We start from the raw sequence: 17,116 nt of genomic DNA on the forward strand, positions 1-17,116 counted from the left end.
GCACCATGGGTTAAACCCACAGCCTAAGTATATTTTGCCATCTTGCCAACTGTACTGATGTAGTTATTGTGCACTGAGTCCCTCTCTCTTCCTATCACAGCATGATATTGGAACTTCTTAACCTGCTATCCCCTGGGCTAACATAGGCTGCATGAATAATTATGTGTCTTGGATTACATTAGCATACACGAGCTATCTACTCATGGAGATATCATGTGTAGAGGCTTGCATTATCTTGCAGCTCTACAGAGTCGTGTAAATAACTATGATTTTTAGTGTTTTCTCCAGGGAGAAAGACTTTACCAGTTTATTATCCTACCTTAAATAGCTGTGAAGTGTGCAATAAAATATGCTAACCTATGGGTCTGTAAATTAAGTGTGGCTCTTTCAAGATACTTGCTAGTTATTTCAGAAACAAGCCCATCAAGCTGTGTGCTCTCCCTGAACACCTACTGGCAGAGAACCAGCAACACCCTTTGGAAAGGCTTCATGTATAAAGGGCTGTGCCTCTCCTCTTTCATCTTGCGTTTTGACTCAGATCAATCAGGACCATCTCAAATGAGACATCCACTTTCTTAAGTGTGCCAAAGTTGGATCCAAATAGATAGAAGTACCTTTCACTTCATGCTGTCAGTTGCCACATATCCACCACCTAGTAAATTTAGGAATACATGAGCTAGCAGTGAAAAGCTTCTGCCCTGAGACTCAATGCTTTCTCTGTTTTAATCTCTATTCCCAGTCTCTCACAGTAATTTCTCCCATTGGGTAGAAGCATATTCTTTTAGGACTCCATCCTATTGCAAGGGTCAGGGGTTTCCTATGACTGTTTTGTTGAGATTTTCTTAGTTATAGGAACTATCTGAATGATCCCTTTATTAAGAAGGTTCTTTTTGCCTTTCAGGCCCTCAGGGTGGTCAGTGAGTGAATAAACACTAAAAAGAAAAATGTGAGAGCAGTGCAATGAACTTAAGTTGCAGGTTTTTTGTTCTTTCTGCAGGAATATGCTTCAAGAAAGTGAACATGGGAAATGGACGATATCCAGCAGTGACGAAAGCACAGAAGAAAACTCTGACCATGAGAAGCCATCTACATCTGCATTATTACCAAATGGGCATGGCAAAAATAGAGGACCACAGTACCCATGTTCAGAAACCAGAAAAGTTGCTCACAAGAGAAAAGCTTCTCCTGCAAAATTTACTGAGGGAAGTTTTCTTACTGAGGTATCTCCAGCAAAAAAACAGAGAACTTCCCAAGAAGGCTTAGGCTGGTGTCTTTCAAGTAGTGATGAAGAACCTGAACCTGAAAGTCAGCCAAAGGATGTGAAAAAAGAAATGGTCAAAGAGGAGAAATATGACATGCCTGAAGACCAGCTTTCATGTCTACGTAAAGATAACAATGCATGCTCAATGAGTCCCAAATCAGAAGAGCATCATGAGGCATCAGGTGAAGTAAAGGGCATTTGGGATTTGTTGAATGGAAGAAATCCTTTCAGATTCTTCCTCACTAAAGTTAAAGGCATTAAATCTAAGTATAACTCTGGAGCACTTCATATAAAAGGTAAGTGCAATTTATCTACATCCTCTTCAAGGCAGAGTTGGGAATCAATATACAAATGTTTTTACTAGGGGTGCACCAATAAAGATTTTGGGGGCTTATGCTGATAGCCGATTTATGAGGCATATTGGCTGATATGATCTGATTTCTGATACAGCTACGTCCAGCTGGTAAGTCTGTTGTGGGGGATGGGGAGGGGAGAGGGAAGGGACATGGGAGGTCAGATCAGTGCCCCATTGCCCTTTTACGATTGGGTCACAGAATCCTTGGATGCAGGTGTCACGGTGGATGTAGTCTTTCTGGACTTTAGGAAGGCCTTTGACACTGTCTCTCACCCTATTCTCATTAAAAAACTAGGTGACTGTGGCACTGATGCCTACACAGTTAGATGGGTTGCAAATTGGCTAGAGAGCCGCACCCAGAGAGTGGTGGTGGACAGGTCATTTTCGACCTGCAGGGATGTGGGCAGAGGAATCCCGCAGGGCTCGGTCCTCAGGCCCGTACTGTTCAACATCTTTATCAGCAACTTGGACGAGGGAGTGAAAAGCACCTTGTTCAAATTCGGGATGACACTAAGATGTGGGGAGAGGTGGGCAGGCTAGAAGGGAGGGATAGGCTACAACTAGATCTGGACAGGTTACAGGGGTCAGTGGATGAGAGTAGGATGGGATTCAATACTGACAAGTGCAGGGTACTGCACCTAGGGAGAGAGAACCAGCAGCATACACATAGGCTGGGGAACTCCCTTCTCATCAGCACAGAGGCAGAAAGGGATCTTGGAGTCATCACTGATACCAAAATGAATGTGGGCCGACTGTGGGGACGCGGTCAGGAAGGCTAACCGTACCTTATTATGCATCCACAGATGCATCTCAAGCAGGTCCAAGGAGGTGATCCTCTCCCTCTATACAACACTGGTTAGGCTGCAGTTGGAGTACTGCGTCCAGTTCTGGGTGCCGCACTTCAGGAGGGATGTGGACAACATCGAGAGGGTCCAGAGGAGGGCCACGCATGTGATCAGGGGTCAGCAGGACAGGCCCTACAAGGAGAGGCTACGGGACCTGGACCTGTTCACCTTCCACAAGAAAAGGCTGAGAGGGGATCTAATGGCCGTTTACAAACTAGTCGGCAGACCAGCAGGCATTGGGGGAGTCCCTGTTCCCCCGAGCACTACCAGGAGTGACAAGAAATAACGGTCACAAGCTGGCAGAGGGTAGATTCAGGCTAGATGCTGGGAGCTGCCAATGTGAGGGAGGACATGGTCAGTAAGGCTAACCGCATCTTGTCATGCATCCGCAGATGCATCACAAGCAGGTCCAAGGAGGTGATCCTCCTCCTCTGTGCAACATTGGTCAGGCTGCAGTTGGAGTACTGCATCCAGTTCTGGGCACTGCACTTCAGGAGAGATTAGAACAACATCGAGAGAGTCCAGAGGAGGGCCACTTGCATGGTCAGGGGGCAGCAGGGCAGGCCCTACGAGAAGAGGCTACGGGACCTGGACCTGTTTACCTTCCACAAGAGAAAGCTGAGAGGGGATCTGGTGGCCGTCTATAAACTTACCGGGGGGACCAGTGGGGAATGGGAGAGGCCCTATTCCCCTGAGCACTACCTGGAGTAACTAGGACTAATGGCCACAAGTTGACTGAGAGTAGGTTCAGGCTAGACATCAGGAGGCACTACTTCACAGTCAGGGCAGCTAGGATCTGGAACCAACTTCCCAAGGAAGTGGTGCTCGCTCCTACCCTGGGGGTCTTCAAAAGGAGGCTAGATGGCCACCTAGCTGGGGTCATTTGATCCCAGCACTCTTTCCTGCCCATGGGAGGGGGTCGGACTTGATCGACTCAGGTCCCTTCCAACCCTATCAACTATGAAACTATGAGGGAGGGAGTGGAGCTGGGGTGGGTGCTGACCTGCTGGGGTGGGGTGAGGTGTGGGACGGAGCCATGGCTCATCTTGGCGCGGAGACAGGGAGCGGCTCCCTCTGCTGTGCTCGCCCTGGGAGGGCATGGGAGAGGGATGGCGTGTGGCCCCAGATCTGTGCAGGGTGGGATGGGATGGGCTGCAACTGTGTGCTGGGGCCAGGGGCTGCGCTGGTCTCTTCCTGGTGGGGCTGGGCTGCACTGTGCTCGAGGTGGGTGGCAGCAGTGCTGGGAGGGAGGACTACGGGGGCGCTACAGCAAAACTTGGGGTGGCTGCAGCCCCCCCCCCCCCTGCAGCCCCCATTCCAGTGTTGCTGCCTGTCCCAAGTGCAGCGTGGCCAAGGCCTTCCTTCCAGGAAGACCCGGGTGCGGCCCCTGGCCCCAACCTGCATCTGCAGCCTGTCCCACCCTGCACAGATCTGGGGCCACATGCCCCCTCCCCCATGCCCTTCCAGGGTGCACACATTGGCAGGAGCTGCTTCTCCTTCCCACACCCCCTGGACAAGCTGCGACTCCATGCTGTGCCTTGCCCTGCTCCACTCCCTCCCTCACCCCAGGGGGTGTTGATCTGCTCCACCATGCCCTTTCCCTCCCCTTTCATAGTTTCATAGTTGGTAGGGTCGGAAGGGACCTGAGCAGATCATCAAGTCCCACCCCCTGCCATGGCAGGAAAAAGTCAAACAACCCCAGCAAGGTGTTCATCTAACCTCCTCTTAAAGACCCCCAGGGTAGGAGCCAGCACCACTTCGCTTGGAAGTTGGTTCCAGATCCTAGCCGCCCTGACTGAAGTAGCGTCTCTGGATGTCTAGTCTGAATCTACCCTCTGCCAGCTTGTGACCGTTATTTCTAGTCACTCCTGGTCGTGCTCGGGGGAACAGGGACTCCCCCAATGCTTGCTGGTCCCCTCTGACTAGTTTGTAACAGGCCACTTTTCTTTCAACACAACATTTTTACCAGCTGGACACAGCTTTCCTTGTTGCCTGCGTGCTGCGCTGCAGATGCATGCATGCACGGGCATTTATCAGCCACAACATGCCCATTTCCTATATACAGGCAGTCCTCAGACTGATGCAGGTGGTTCCAGAAAACAGCATCTTGAGTTGAAACATCGTAACTTGGAACCAATTTTCCCATAGAAACAATGTTATAAATGGGTGATTGGTTCCTTAGGATGCTTGATATAGCTGTGTCCAGCTGGTAAGTCTGTTGTGGTGGAAGGGGAGGGAAGAGACGTGGTGGGGGCAGATCAGTGCTCCCACAGTGAAGGTGGGATTGGGGCTGGGACAACATCTGCCCGCTAGGCAAAGGTGCAGCTTGTCCAGGGTGGGCGGCAGGGCAGCTCCAGCCACTGCACGCCGCTGATTCGGGAGCTGCTTGTTTGGCGGCTCCTGCTCCCACTGTTGATCCTACCACTTCTCAGGGAGGGCACGGGAAGCAGGGTGGGGGAGGGCGTGTGCCCCTGGATGGGCGCAGGGTAGGTGAGGCCAAGGCTGCACCATGCTGCACTCCGGGCAAGCAGTGGGGGGGCGCTATGGTGAATTTTCAAGTGGCTGTAGCCCCCACTCTGCCATCTGCCCTGTGACAGGGCGGGGCGGCGCAGGATGATGGTGCATCTCGTCTGGGGGGGGTGTAGCTCCTGCCACTTCACACCGCTTGTCCAGCAGCAGCGCAATGGCTCTGTCCCACACCCACCCTGTCCTGGCTGGGCAAGTGGCAGCAGGACATCTCCCCTCTCCCAGTGCTGTCGCACCTGCCTGAAGCGTGGTGCGGTGCAACCCTGGCCCCACCTGCCCCATGCAGATCCAAGGGCACAAGCCTCCCCCTGTGTCTTCCCAGATGAGCGGCAGGAACAGTGGTGTGAGCTGCTGGACAAACTGTTCCTGGACCAGCGGCATGCAGCAGTAGGAGCTGCGCCCCTGAGACGAGCCATGCCTTCATCCCATGCTTTCCTGCCCTGACTGAACAGTGCTTGCCCCTGCCCCAATCCCTCCTTCGCTGCAGGGGCATTGATCTGCACCCCCACACTTCCTCCCTTCCCTCTCCCCTTCCAGACTTACCAGCTGGATGCAGCTGTATTGAGGGTCGTAAAGTTGAAACCCATGTCAGAACCTCAAAATATGGTGTCATAAGGGTTGTAAGTGCCATTCATTGTAAATTGAGAAGTCATAAGCCAAGGACTGCCTGTAGTCAATTTTCTTTATATCAGTGCCGACCTGATATCGGACCAATGTATCTGTGCACCTCTAGTTTTTGATAACCTGTATTTAAAAGTTACAGTCTTCATCACATAGTTTTGAAGTTCTGAATGTACAGGTAATGTCAGTTACAGTTCCTGCATCTGTTTCTTTGAATGTGTAACTATATGGTATAAGCTGTTTTCATTCTCAAAGCCCTTTTCCTTTTAATACAACAGTTGGGTTAGACTGTAAACATGTAGTATGGAGTTCACCTACCTGGAGGAGGTCACATGGTGCTTGCACTGTTGCCTTCTTGCTAGGGGCCTAATGAGAGAGGAGGGAGAAAAAGAGAATAGCGGCTTTATTCTAGGGTGGTTGTTTAGGAGCTCCAACCATCAAAATCTGTGGGAGGTGTTCTGAACAAGTGTATTTCCCAGTGTCTAAACTACACTCCCTCTGGTTATCCACACACAACTTTTTGAGCTGCTCTAGCTGCTTCAAAACCTCAGCAGTAACAGCTTGTGTATACTGTTAATTAAATACTCCAGTGAATTTAAGTGAAGCTTTAAAGCATACTTTAGGGCATGACTTACTCTTTGTCAGTATTCTCATGGAAATTATTGTCCCAGGCATTTCCACAAGGTATTGATTACTCCTGGAAGAAGCTGGTCACCCTCACATCTCTTATAAGCACAATGGGACATCAGAGTTTTCATACTCTGTCAGGTGTGCCCATTATCTAGCTGGATAGAGCCCCTTGATCTGAGGAACAGTCCCTATAAATTTTAATCTGAAAAATCAGATTTATAGGAAAGGGTTTAAAACATTTAATCTGATTCCCAATAATTTAGGGAGAAAGGTGTGGGTATTTTTTTGAAGTATTTTTTATTTAGTGCTTCAGTTATTGAGATTCTTTTAAAATATGTGGTCTGTTATATTCTTTACATACTAGAACATATCAGACTTTTATGCCTTTATCCTGCTATCACGCTTGTGTGGAGCTCTGTTGATTTTAGTGGGGTTCTGTCTGGCACAGGCATCAAAACACAATTAATCTAGTTGTAGGATCAGAGACTAGGTTTGTGCTATAGTTGCACTCATCTCCCTACTCCAGAAAATGTGGGGAGAAAAAGAAGAGGGAATGGAAATTGCTGACTTTGGGCAACTGAGAGACTAAAGATCTTCGGGTGTAGCACAATAGGTATGGGCAGCATCAGGTCAAACTCCAAACTTGTGCCAGTGTTTCCCAAACTTATAGGAGCTGTTCGTACAGGTGACAGGGTGGTTCAGCTTTCATCCTCATTAGTCTTGTTAGTGTTGCCAGCAAGTTTAGCATTCCTGATAGTTGCAGTGACATATCTTTTATTAAACAGCTAATTTGCTGAGACCCAGTCATTTCACAGCACTTGTGTAACAGCCCTTATAAAATTGTTACAAGATTTAAAGTGTGGGTTTTTTTAATATTTCATTCAGAGATGTGCCTTACTGTTTTTAATAGATATTTTGTCACCTCTCTTTGGAACTCTTGTGTCTTCTGCCCAGGTAAGCTTCATGTCTTTGGTATTAGCCAGATTCTGACCTCACTTACTGTTGTTTATACTGATGTAATACTCTTATCCTTGAGGCCAGATTTTCCCAGTATAATTGATATTGGCATTTGGCTCTTTCTGCTTACATTAGGGAACTTTGAGTGAAATGCTTAAGCTACACACTTAGAATGATTCTTTTATTTGAGTCAAAGGTCTCATCTTCTGTTTAGAGTGAACTTAAACTTTAATCTCCAGTATCTTTTGGGAATGGATAAACATTGAAAAATGGATATTTACTCATCTGCTCTCCCATGTGTCTATGTACACAGTAAAAGAAGTAGTCTGCAGAACAAAATGTTATTGTAGGAGTTGTATCTATTATTATTTCTGTGGAATAATGCATAGAAGGCCTGGTCCTCAAATAGGACACACCATACTAGATGGGTACTGTGCAAACATAGTGCAAAAAGATGGCCCTGTCCCACAGTACTTGCAGGCAAAAGATAATCGGGGAATGAGGCACGTGTTACATTTTACAACGTGATTGATCACTTGCTATAAAATGGAGAATATGATCTCCCTTAAACATAATTTAAGGAAACATGTTTGAAAGTATGATGATAATTTTTTAAAAGTTAAAATACCTATATTGTTTAAAACATATCTATTGCTACTACTTTTAAAATGCCAATTATAATGCTGTGCACAGCAGTACTCATCACGCAGAACATTTCTTTTTAGTCGTTACTTTGGTAGAATATATTTCTTGGCTTTCTTTGTTTTCTTAACTAATTTTTCCTCCTCTTCTCATGTCCAAGTTTAACTATTGCATAGATGTGGGATGGCTCATAAGACAGTATCCACAGGAGTTCAGGTATGTTCCTTTGCAAGGATAAAGTTATGCTGTCTTGAAATAACATTTGTGTGCATGCATGTTCCGTTCGGTGTTTTTTTTTAATTCTAACATTTGAATGCTATGCCTTTGTTTGAGCTTGCCTATTAAGACACTTTTCCCTGTTCATCTTTTTTCCTTTTAAACATCAGTACAGGTGTGTAGGTTTTGGTTTTCTTCTTCCTCCCTTTGCCATTATCCTTTGTGCATAAGTTGATGACTTTTTCCTTAAAGGCATGAGCTAACAATATATGTGCTTGTTGCCACTCTGTTTACTTTGTTTGTGCCTGCATACTCCCTCCTCCCTCTCCTTCCACTAGGCATACATAGGTCTCATATGAGTTTGGTCCACATTTCATGGCAAGGTGAAGTGTCCAGTTTGTGTTATGGTGGCATATTGAGGGGGGGTACTCTACAAGGTGGAAGACTGACAGCTTGTCTTAAATGTGTAACTCCATGAAGGGTATTGTCAGGAAGGGGGTTTAAATCACTGGTGATAAGGTGTTTTGTTACCAATAAGGGTTTTATGCCCACCTCCTTGAATGAAGGAACACCCTTTTGCACATTCACCTTTTGTTTTTAATATATTAAAGTTTTAAATTAAAAGTCAGTCCGTCTCCCCCTCTCTTTTATACTCTTCCTTTTGGTTTGTTCTATTTTAGGCTGTTTGAGGCTGTGAAAATATTTGTCAGAATTCATTCTAGGATTCTGATTTTATTTGCTTATTTGCATTATAGTGTCAAAGGGCCTTTGTCATGGACCAGGAGCCCAAGTGTGCTAGGTGCTACACAGTCTCAGATCAAAAAGGCAGCTTTTATCTCTCAGAGCTTACAATCAATGGCAGTGGAATGGAGCATTAGAAAGTGAGCATGAACTTGCACAGTGCCCATTCTGCCTCCCCCTCAATGGTGAACTTTAACTAACAACACTACACTCTTTTCAGGATTTCTATGCAAATTGCTACCTAAGAAACCTTTTCTCTTTACTTGTGGATCCAAGATGTTCTAAGAGGCTTTTATCTGCTTCTTCATTCTTAGCAGGCAATTTTCTTTCATATGTCCTGAATTATTCCTATCTTCTTACTCCTTTTATCTTATTATTATCTATCTTTCTTTCTTCTTACTCCTTTTCCAACTGAGTTGGAAGCCCTTTCTAAGAAACTTATATCCAAATTTACTGTAAATTGCTTTGGGGTGATTGTTTGGCAGCTGAAATTATAGGTTCCCCTTTCTGCTGGAGCATGGGAAACTAGGATTAGAGATTGTAGCTATGTGGAGAGAGATTGTAGTAATGTGGGTTGTAGTTATGTGGAGAGCCCGTTTTGGCTGGCTCTAGGTAGTGTGTTAACCCACCAGACATCGTTTTAATAAAAATGTTCTTGTTTGCATTTTGTTCAAGGAAAAAGCCTTTATTAATAGTCCACGGTGAGAAGAGAGAATCCAAGGCTGAGCTGATTGCACAGGCACGCCCATATGAAAATGTTAGCCTTTGCCAGGTGATTTTTCTTAGTTCCTCTTTGGGTTGACAGGCAAATATGTTAACTTCTGTGAGAACTCCACAGTATATGGTACCAGACTGGAGCAAGTTGCTATGCTATAGAGAAGTGGTTTTCAACCTTTTTCCATTTGCGGATGCCTATAAAATTTTGAATGGAGGTGCAAACCCCTTTGGAAATTTTGAATGGAGGTGCAGGGCCACTTTGAATTGTAAGTGTGGGGATTTGCATACTTTTGATTGATCATAGTCATCTTTTGCAGACCCCTTAGCCATAGTCTGTGGACCTCAGGTTGAAATCACTGCTATAAAGCAAACAGTCCACAAAGAGAACATCCTGGGTTCCTAGTCTGTTACCTACATACTTATTGTAGAGGAATTGTTTGTAGACAATGTGGTTCTAAACCTGAATCCAAGAATACTAAGATACAACTGTAGGCTTCTCCATTGTAAAATATTCATTATATTGCATTGAACAGCTGCAATTAGATTATGGAAATTAGACGTGATAACTTTTGTTGTACCTATTTGATGGTGCAACATATGGTGCCCCTACTTAATAGGTTTAAATATCATATTTCTGAATTAAATGATTTTGAGTGAAATAAGAGTCACTCTTCTTCAGTATAAATTGAGCAGTTGAAGATTGCCTCTACAGCTTTTGGAGGGGAAAAAAGTGACTTTTCTTATAGTTTCTGATTTGTCCACTAGAGAGCAGTGAGCTGAAGCAAAATAGAAATTGCAACCTTCTCTATATGAATTGTAGCAAGATGCTGCTCCTGTATAAGAAAGCAGGGTTTTTTTTTCTAAAATTAACTAATTCTCATTCTTACTATAGGCTAAGCTGGATATTGCCTTTGGGACCCACCACACGTAAGTAACTTTTATGGCTCAGGAAAATTTGGTTTTAAAGATACCTGCATGGCAGTTGCATAAAATGCCTGTGTTTAGTCTAATAAATCAATTTTGATGTATTAAGGAACAATTTTTAAGGTAAGCAAGATGGATAATGGACTTTTGCAAAGATGTGCTTATTAACTGAAGGGCTACTGTGTATACAGTAGTTGAGATTTAAAAAGAATTACATTCTATTTTACATTCTATTTGAAAATGTTAAGGGTCACAGTGTTTGATTTCACAAAATTTGCTGTCTGGGAAAACAAAGAAAACCTATATCTGTACTTTGTTCTCTCTCTTATTTTGTACATTATAGATTTGTATTCTTAAAAAATTCAGGAGAATGAAACAGGTTGGCTATGAAAAAATGAAGCTCAAAGAAAAGTAGACTTGTGCATTAAAGGGATAACTCTTTAGTCATGAGCTGCAGGTGGCAGTAATTGATCAAATTTGCAAGTAGTGCTGAGTCTATAGTTAGTCTTCAACAGATTTCAGTAGACTTCTCAGTCTTGCTGAACCCTATTTTCACAATTAAAATTGTCACCTATGGTGCAACATAAGTATGCATTTTTAAAAAATCTTTTCAAAACCCTACTAATGTTCATTTGCTACAAAAACAAGTTCTGAAGAGAGGTGGAGTAGCAGTGCCACCAATGGGCTCTTTATGTCTCTGTATAAGGGATTATTGAGTTGTAACCTTAAAGTAATGGGTAGAAAATTTTCATAATTATTCAACACTGTCTGGATTTGAGATGGAGGGAGCCAGTTCATTGTTGTGGAACAGCTCAGTCTTTGGACCTTTTCAAGTCAGTTAGTGACTTTTCTTTAAGACTTTTGTAAAAAGGGTGGATGAAGCTGAGGCCCAAGTTTGAAAGGCAGAATGTCATTATAAACTCATCTATAAACTTGCCAAGGGGGACCAGCAGGTAATGGGAGAGTCCCTGTTCCCCCAAGCACTACTAGGAGTAACAAGGAATAATGGCCATAAGTTGATGGAGAGTAGATTCAGGCTAGACATCAGAAGGCACTACTTCATAGTCAGGGTGGCTAGGATCTGGAACCAACTTCCAAGGGAAGTGGTGCTCGCTCCTACCATGGGGGTCTTCAAAAGGAGGCTAGATAATCACCTAGCCGGGGTCGTTTGACCCCAGCATTCTTTCCTGCCCATGGCATGGGGTTGGGCTTGATAATCTGCTCAGGTCCCTTCCGACCCTACCAACTATGAAACTATTATAGTAATAAAGGGGTTTTATTTATTTCTCCCGTTGAATGCGGGAAGTTGCCTACTTCTCAGGTTTGACTATGGGAATAAGAACTTATTTTAAAAATTGCTTTTCTAAAGCTCTCAGATATTTTGCCTATTTATTAATAAATCCAAACAATATTGTACCTAATGTCCTTCATGTATTCTCAGCATTCTTTGTTTTTGTTTTCCTCCCTGACTCTTTATTTTTGGGCCTGTTTAAATGAGGGTGCATCATTTGAATGACTTCCAGAGGTACATTATCCGAAAAAGCCAGTGCATTACAGATAGCACTTTGATTTCAGCAATAGGGTGCATAGGAAAACATTTAAATCCCAGGCCTTGAGGATACACAAGCCTTCCATTCCAATATAAACTGAGGAGACTATACAACAGGGTATGAATTTTCCTTGTGGATTTCTACTGGCTCTGTTTTCATGACATAAAACAGCATGTTGCTGAAGTCTGGAAAATGCATCTGGGAGCCAACTTAGACCATTAAGTCTGAAGTCTGATATTTACCATTATAATGTTTTGTGTTAGCATAAAAAGACTTAAAATCCACTATCTAAAGAATGAAATACAGATTTCCTATAACTGTATGCAAAACGCCTAACTGTACACAAAACTTATTCATTTTTAATGTAAGGTACTTCAGTTTGAGTTTGAAGTTCTAGTGTTCAGCAAAACAAAGATGAATAAAAATATCTGAATAAGCTATTTGCTGAACTTGAATCTAATGTGTTGTGCTAAGTTTTTTGTTTGGTTGGTTTTTTTTACACTAATAATTATGGTTTTGCCATGAGTCAGCAGTGAAAATAAGGTACTTTTTTCTTTTTCTCAAACATTTCATTCTAAAGTACCAGTTTCTAAGGTAACATTGTAGCCAATATAGCATAGCATGACTGCTGTTCAGAGTTGTAATGTGACTTCCACATAAAATTATCAGAAATTATGACATGGTTGAACAATAACATTGGAGTGTTTCGTTCTGTGGACAAGTTAGAAAGCAGCCATTATTCTTCACCCTCCTAATAGCTGTCTATATATCAACTTCTTTTTAAAATGCTTGTGCTGTTAGTGTTAGTGAGCAGTTTGTTCTAAATTAAAATCTAATTCACAGGCCTTTTATGTTTAATTCCTTTTTAATGAGAAATAACAAAAGAACAAGCTCCATATTTCAAATGTAACAATATGGAAAATATTTTGAATAATATGTAGTGTTGCTTTTGGAAAACAGCAACAGCCATGTGAATGCCATGTTCTTGTCCAGGGTTGTGAACCCAAGATTTTTTTATTTATTTTCAGTGACACTTTTCAAACTTGTTACTGACAATCAAACTGTTTTACTGGCATTTGTCTTACATAATGTAAAGATACCCCTTCTGCCAGATTCTGGACAGCAATAACAAGCACCATTTTCAAATTTAAGCGTTTAATATTGACCACACTAAAAAAGTTTGGTTGTCAGTAGCAAGTTTTCATATAGTCACTAAAAACTAGTCTTGGGTTGGTATCCCTGCTTGACTGCAATAATAGTTTTAAATCATGCTGCCCCCACTCAAAGGGTCCCAAATTCACCCCATGTCTTGACACCCTGACTACACTGTGCAACATGCCCTGCTCACCTGCTGCCACATCCCAGCACAGACCCCCACCTTCCACCTTTCCCTGTCTTCTGCGCTCCAGCCCCTCAACTGCAACTCAGTCCTGGCCTCACCACCTCCCACTCTGTCCTGCCTGGCCTGGGGCTACTCGGCTTTGCATACCTTTGGGGTGAAAACTCAGCAGTGTTACAAACAGGCCATAACCAGACACACCAGGGCAGCACTTGGTTAGGTTAGAAGGTAAGAAAGCAAGGAAGGACCCCTTTGCATTAGAAAGCCCTGACAGTTAACTGTAGGGCATGGAGCAGTGCTCCAAATGAGACACTTAGTGGTACTGCTCTGGTCCCTGTCCAGCATCAACACTATTGAATCTAGCTTCATTCTGACAATAGATATTGAAACTCAGGGCCTCTCATTTTTTTTTATGGATGGCTCAACTTTTACTGACTTGAAAGACATGTGCTTTTGGCCTGTTTTTTGTTTTGTTTTTTTTTTTGACAGACCATCCATAAATTTGTGGACTATATCTAGACTAATTGACTGTATCATGTTGTTATTCAGAATGAGATTGTAGATTTATTCTAACACCGGGATCAGCTATGTTTTTGGGCAGAGTGCCAAAAACACTCACAGCCTCGAGTTGTTAGATGTTGGCATGCCACAGGACAACAGTGGGGGAGCTGTGAGGGGCCCAATCCTTCTTGTGGCAGCACAGCCCCAATCCATTCTCTGCCATCTACCTCAAGGTGCATGAGCACCCACCACCAGCAATGAGCTGTGCCAAGGCTCTGCAGACCCCAGTGTAACTGCTTGCAGCTTCCCAGCTGCTTGCCAAAACTGGCCTGGGCTCTGAGCAGGCCTCTGCCACCTACCACAGAGCCCAGGCTGATCGCAGCAGGGAGGCTGCAGGCAGCTGCACTGGAGTTGGCACAGCCCTACCCCAGCTTGTTGCTGGTGGCAGGTGCACACACGCTTCAAGGTGGACGGTGAGGAAGGGGCCAAGGCTGCACTGTTAAAACAAAGATTGGGCCCCTCGCGGCTCCCCCACCATCCACCTCAAGGTGTGCATGCCAAGCAAAATGCCTTTGTGTGCTACACTCAGGCACCCCTAATGGGGTTTGCCTACTCCTATTCTATCAAGTGCAGATGACACAAAGCCATGGTTGCGGATGGCACAAAGCTATGGGGAGAAGTGGACATGCCGGAGGGCAGGGAACAGCTGCAAGCAGACCTGGACAGGTTGGACAAGTGGGCAGAAAAAAACAGAATGTGGTTCAACAAGGAGAAATGCAAAGTGCTGCACCTAGGGAGGAAAAATGTCCAGCACACCTACTGCCTAGGAAATTACCTGCTGGGGGGCACGGAAGTGGAAAGGGATCTTGGAGTCCTAGTAGACTCCAAGATAAACATGAGTCGGCAGTGTGACGAAGCCATTAGAAAAGCCAATGGCACTTTATCATGCATCAGCAGATGCATGACAAATAGATCCAAAGAGGTGATACTTCCCCTCTATCGGGCGCTGGTCAGACCGCAGTTGGAGTACTGCGTGCAATTCTGGGCACCGCACTTCAAGAGGGATGCGGATAACCTGGAGAGGGTCCAGAGAAGGGCCACTCGTATGGTTAAGGGCTTGCAGACCAAGCCCTATGAGGAGAGACTGGGGCACCTGGACCTCTTCAGCCTCCGCAAGAGAATGTTGAGAGGCGACCTTATGGCTGCCTATAAGTTCATCACGGGGGCACAGAAGGGAATTGGTGAGTATTTATTCACCAAGGCGCCCCTGGGGGTTACAAGAAACAATGGCCACAAGCTAGCAGAGAGCAGATTTAGACTGGACATTAGGAAGAACTTCTTCACAGTTCAAGTGGCCAGGGTCTGGAACAGGCTCCCAAGGGAGGTGGTGCTCTCCCCTACCCTGGGGGTCTTCAAGAGGAGGTTGGATATGCATCTAGCTGGGGTCATCTAGACCCAGCACTCTTTCCTGCCTATGCAGGGGGTCGGACTCCATGATCTATTGAGGTCCCTTCCAACCCTAACATCTATGAATCTATGAAGTGCCATGTAGGCTTAAGGAACAGCTTGCACGCAGTTAAGTCTAAGTCTAATCATTTGCTTCGTGTAGAATTGATCATATGATTTGAAAGGCATGTGTCTTAATAAAGAAATGTCTTGTTTTTTTGTTTTTGGGTTTTTTTAGCGTGCTTTTTATTGTCTTCTTATAATACACCATGGGATTTTGTGTATTGTTTTTAAGGAAAATGATGTTGTTGTTATATGAAGAAGGTCTTCGAGTTGTGATACACACATCCAACCTCATTGCTGATGACTGGTACCAGAAAACTCAGGGGTAAGCAGTGATCTCCTTGTTATAGTAAAGGCTATGCCCTATTTGTGGTTTAAATAATGAGCCTGTTTATCTTGTGCTATATTGTATATATTAAATGTGACCTGAAAAGTGGAAACGAGGAAGACTGGATCTTTTTTCTCATTTTATGGCCTGATAATTGGACATGTGTCTTTGTGGTTTTCTCTAGGGGTGCGCTGATAGAGATTTTTTGGGCTGATACCAATGGCCGATATTTTTTTTTTAATGAGCCATATCGGCCAATGCGATCCAATTCCAGTATGCAGCCCCACAGTCTGGAGAGCAGCCGGGTCTGGCTGATAAGTCTGTGATGGGAGAAGGGGTAGGGGAAGGGAAGGGGCATGAGGGGGCAGATTGAGGCCCCTGTGGTGAGGGAGAGAGTGGGGCAGGGGCAGGCCCTGCCCAGCTGGGATGGGGCGGGGCATGGGATGGAGCCGCAGCTTGTCCGGGGGTGGGGGGAGGAGCGGTGGCTTCCACTGCTGCACGCATGCCAGGAGGGAATTGTGGGGTGGGTGGGTGGGCTACCTCTATGGGCAGGGGCTATGTGGGGGGTTGGGCTGGGCTGGGCTGCACTCAGGGCAGGCGATGGTGGCTCTGGGAGCAGGGGCTATGGTGAATTTTGGGGTGGCTGCAGCCCCCCAAACCACCCCTCCAAGCGCCGCTGCTGCCCACCCACAGCCTGGTTCAGCCCCTGCTGGGAAGAGCCTGGTGCAGCCCTTGCCCCAGCCCACAGTGGCAGCCCACCCTGCCCAGTGCACAGATGCAGGGGCACACGCCCCACCATGCCCTTCCGGGGTTTGCGAAGTGGCAGGAGCCACCACACTCCCAGGATGAGCCTCAGCTCCGTCCTGTGTCCTGGCTTGCCCCAGCTGGGCAGTGTCTACCGCAGCACCAGCCTCACTCCCTCTCTCACTGTAGGGGCCTTGATCTACCCCCCCCATCCCCTTTTCTCCCCTGTTGTCCTTTCCCCCACAACAGACTTACCAGCTAGACCCTGCCGCTCTCCATGCTGCCAGGCTGTGCTCCTGGCTGCCTGCATGCACGGGGCATTTATTGGCCACATCAGACAAAAATGCCGATTACCGATATTCTCAATTGTCCTCATATCGGATCGGCACCGATATGGGACCAATGTATTAGTGCACCTCTAATTTTCTCCTACTAGTTTTAACTGCGTTGGCTAGGAAGTGCTACATCAAAACTTTTTTTTTTTTTTTTTTTGGTGACTGACAAGTATTTATTTTTTCTTGTGATTGCCAACTTTGTTAGCTACATTCTAATCAAGCAAATGGATTGTGCCCTTACTTGCATCTGTACAACTGTATTGAGCATACAAGATCCCTGCATTAGTGCACAAGAACATAAAAATCGCAGGTTGATTTCATATCTCAGTAGAGTTGACTGATACCCCAGTTGGTCATTTCCAGATCAGATTTGAT

General features: G+C 45.2%; 1 protein-coding gene across 6 annotated transcripts in view; it reads left to right on the forward strand.

Moving 5' to 3' along the window:
- The window catches only part of TDP1 (tyrosyl-DNA phosphodiesterase 1), a 121,201-nt gene that overhangs the window by 1,512 nt on the left and 102,573 nt on the right, over positions 1-17,116 (forward strand). For all 6 annotated transcript variants that reach the window (XM_014596502.3, XM_014596508.3, XM_059723164.1 and 3 more), the window contains exons 2-7: positions 998-1,557; positions 7,149-7,192; positions 7,998-8,053; positions 9,470-9,566; positions 10,404-10,438; positions 15,567-15,659. In XM_014596502.3, the coding sequence (XP_014451988.1) occupies positions 1,002-1,557; positions 7,149-7,192; positions 7,998-8,053; positions 9,470-9,566; positions 10,404-10,438; positions 15,567-15,659 (881 nt within the window). In that variant the 5' untranslated portion in view covers positions 998-1,001. The remainder of the gene's footprint in view (positions 1-997; positions 1,558-7,148; positions 7,193-7,997; positions 8,054-9,469; positions 9,567-10,403; positions 10,439-15,566; positions 15,660-17,116) is intronic.

Source organism: Alligator mississippiensis, chromosome 2, assembly GCF_030867095.1.
Source record: "Alligator mississippiensis isolate rAllMis1 chromosome 2, rAllMis1, whole genome shotgun sequence".
Classification (NCBI taxonomy): Eukaryota; Metazoa; Chordata; order Crocodylia; family Alligatoridae; genus Alligator; species Alligator mississippiensis.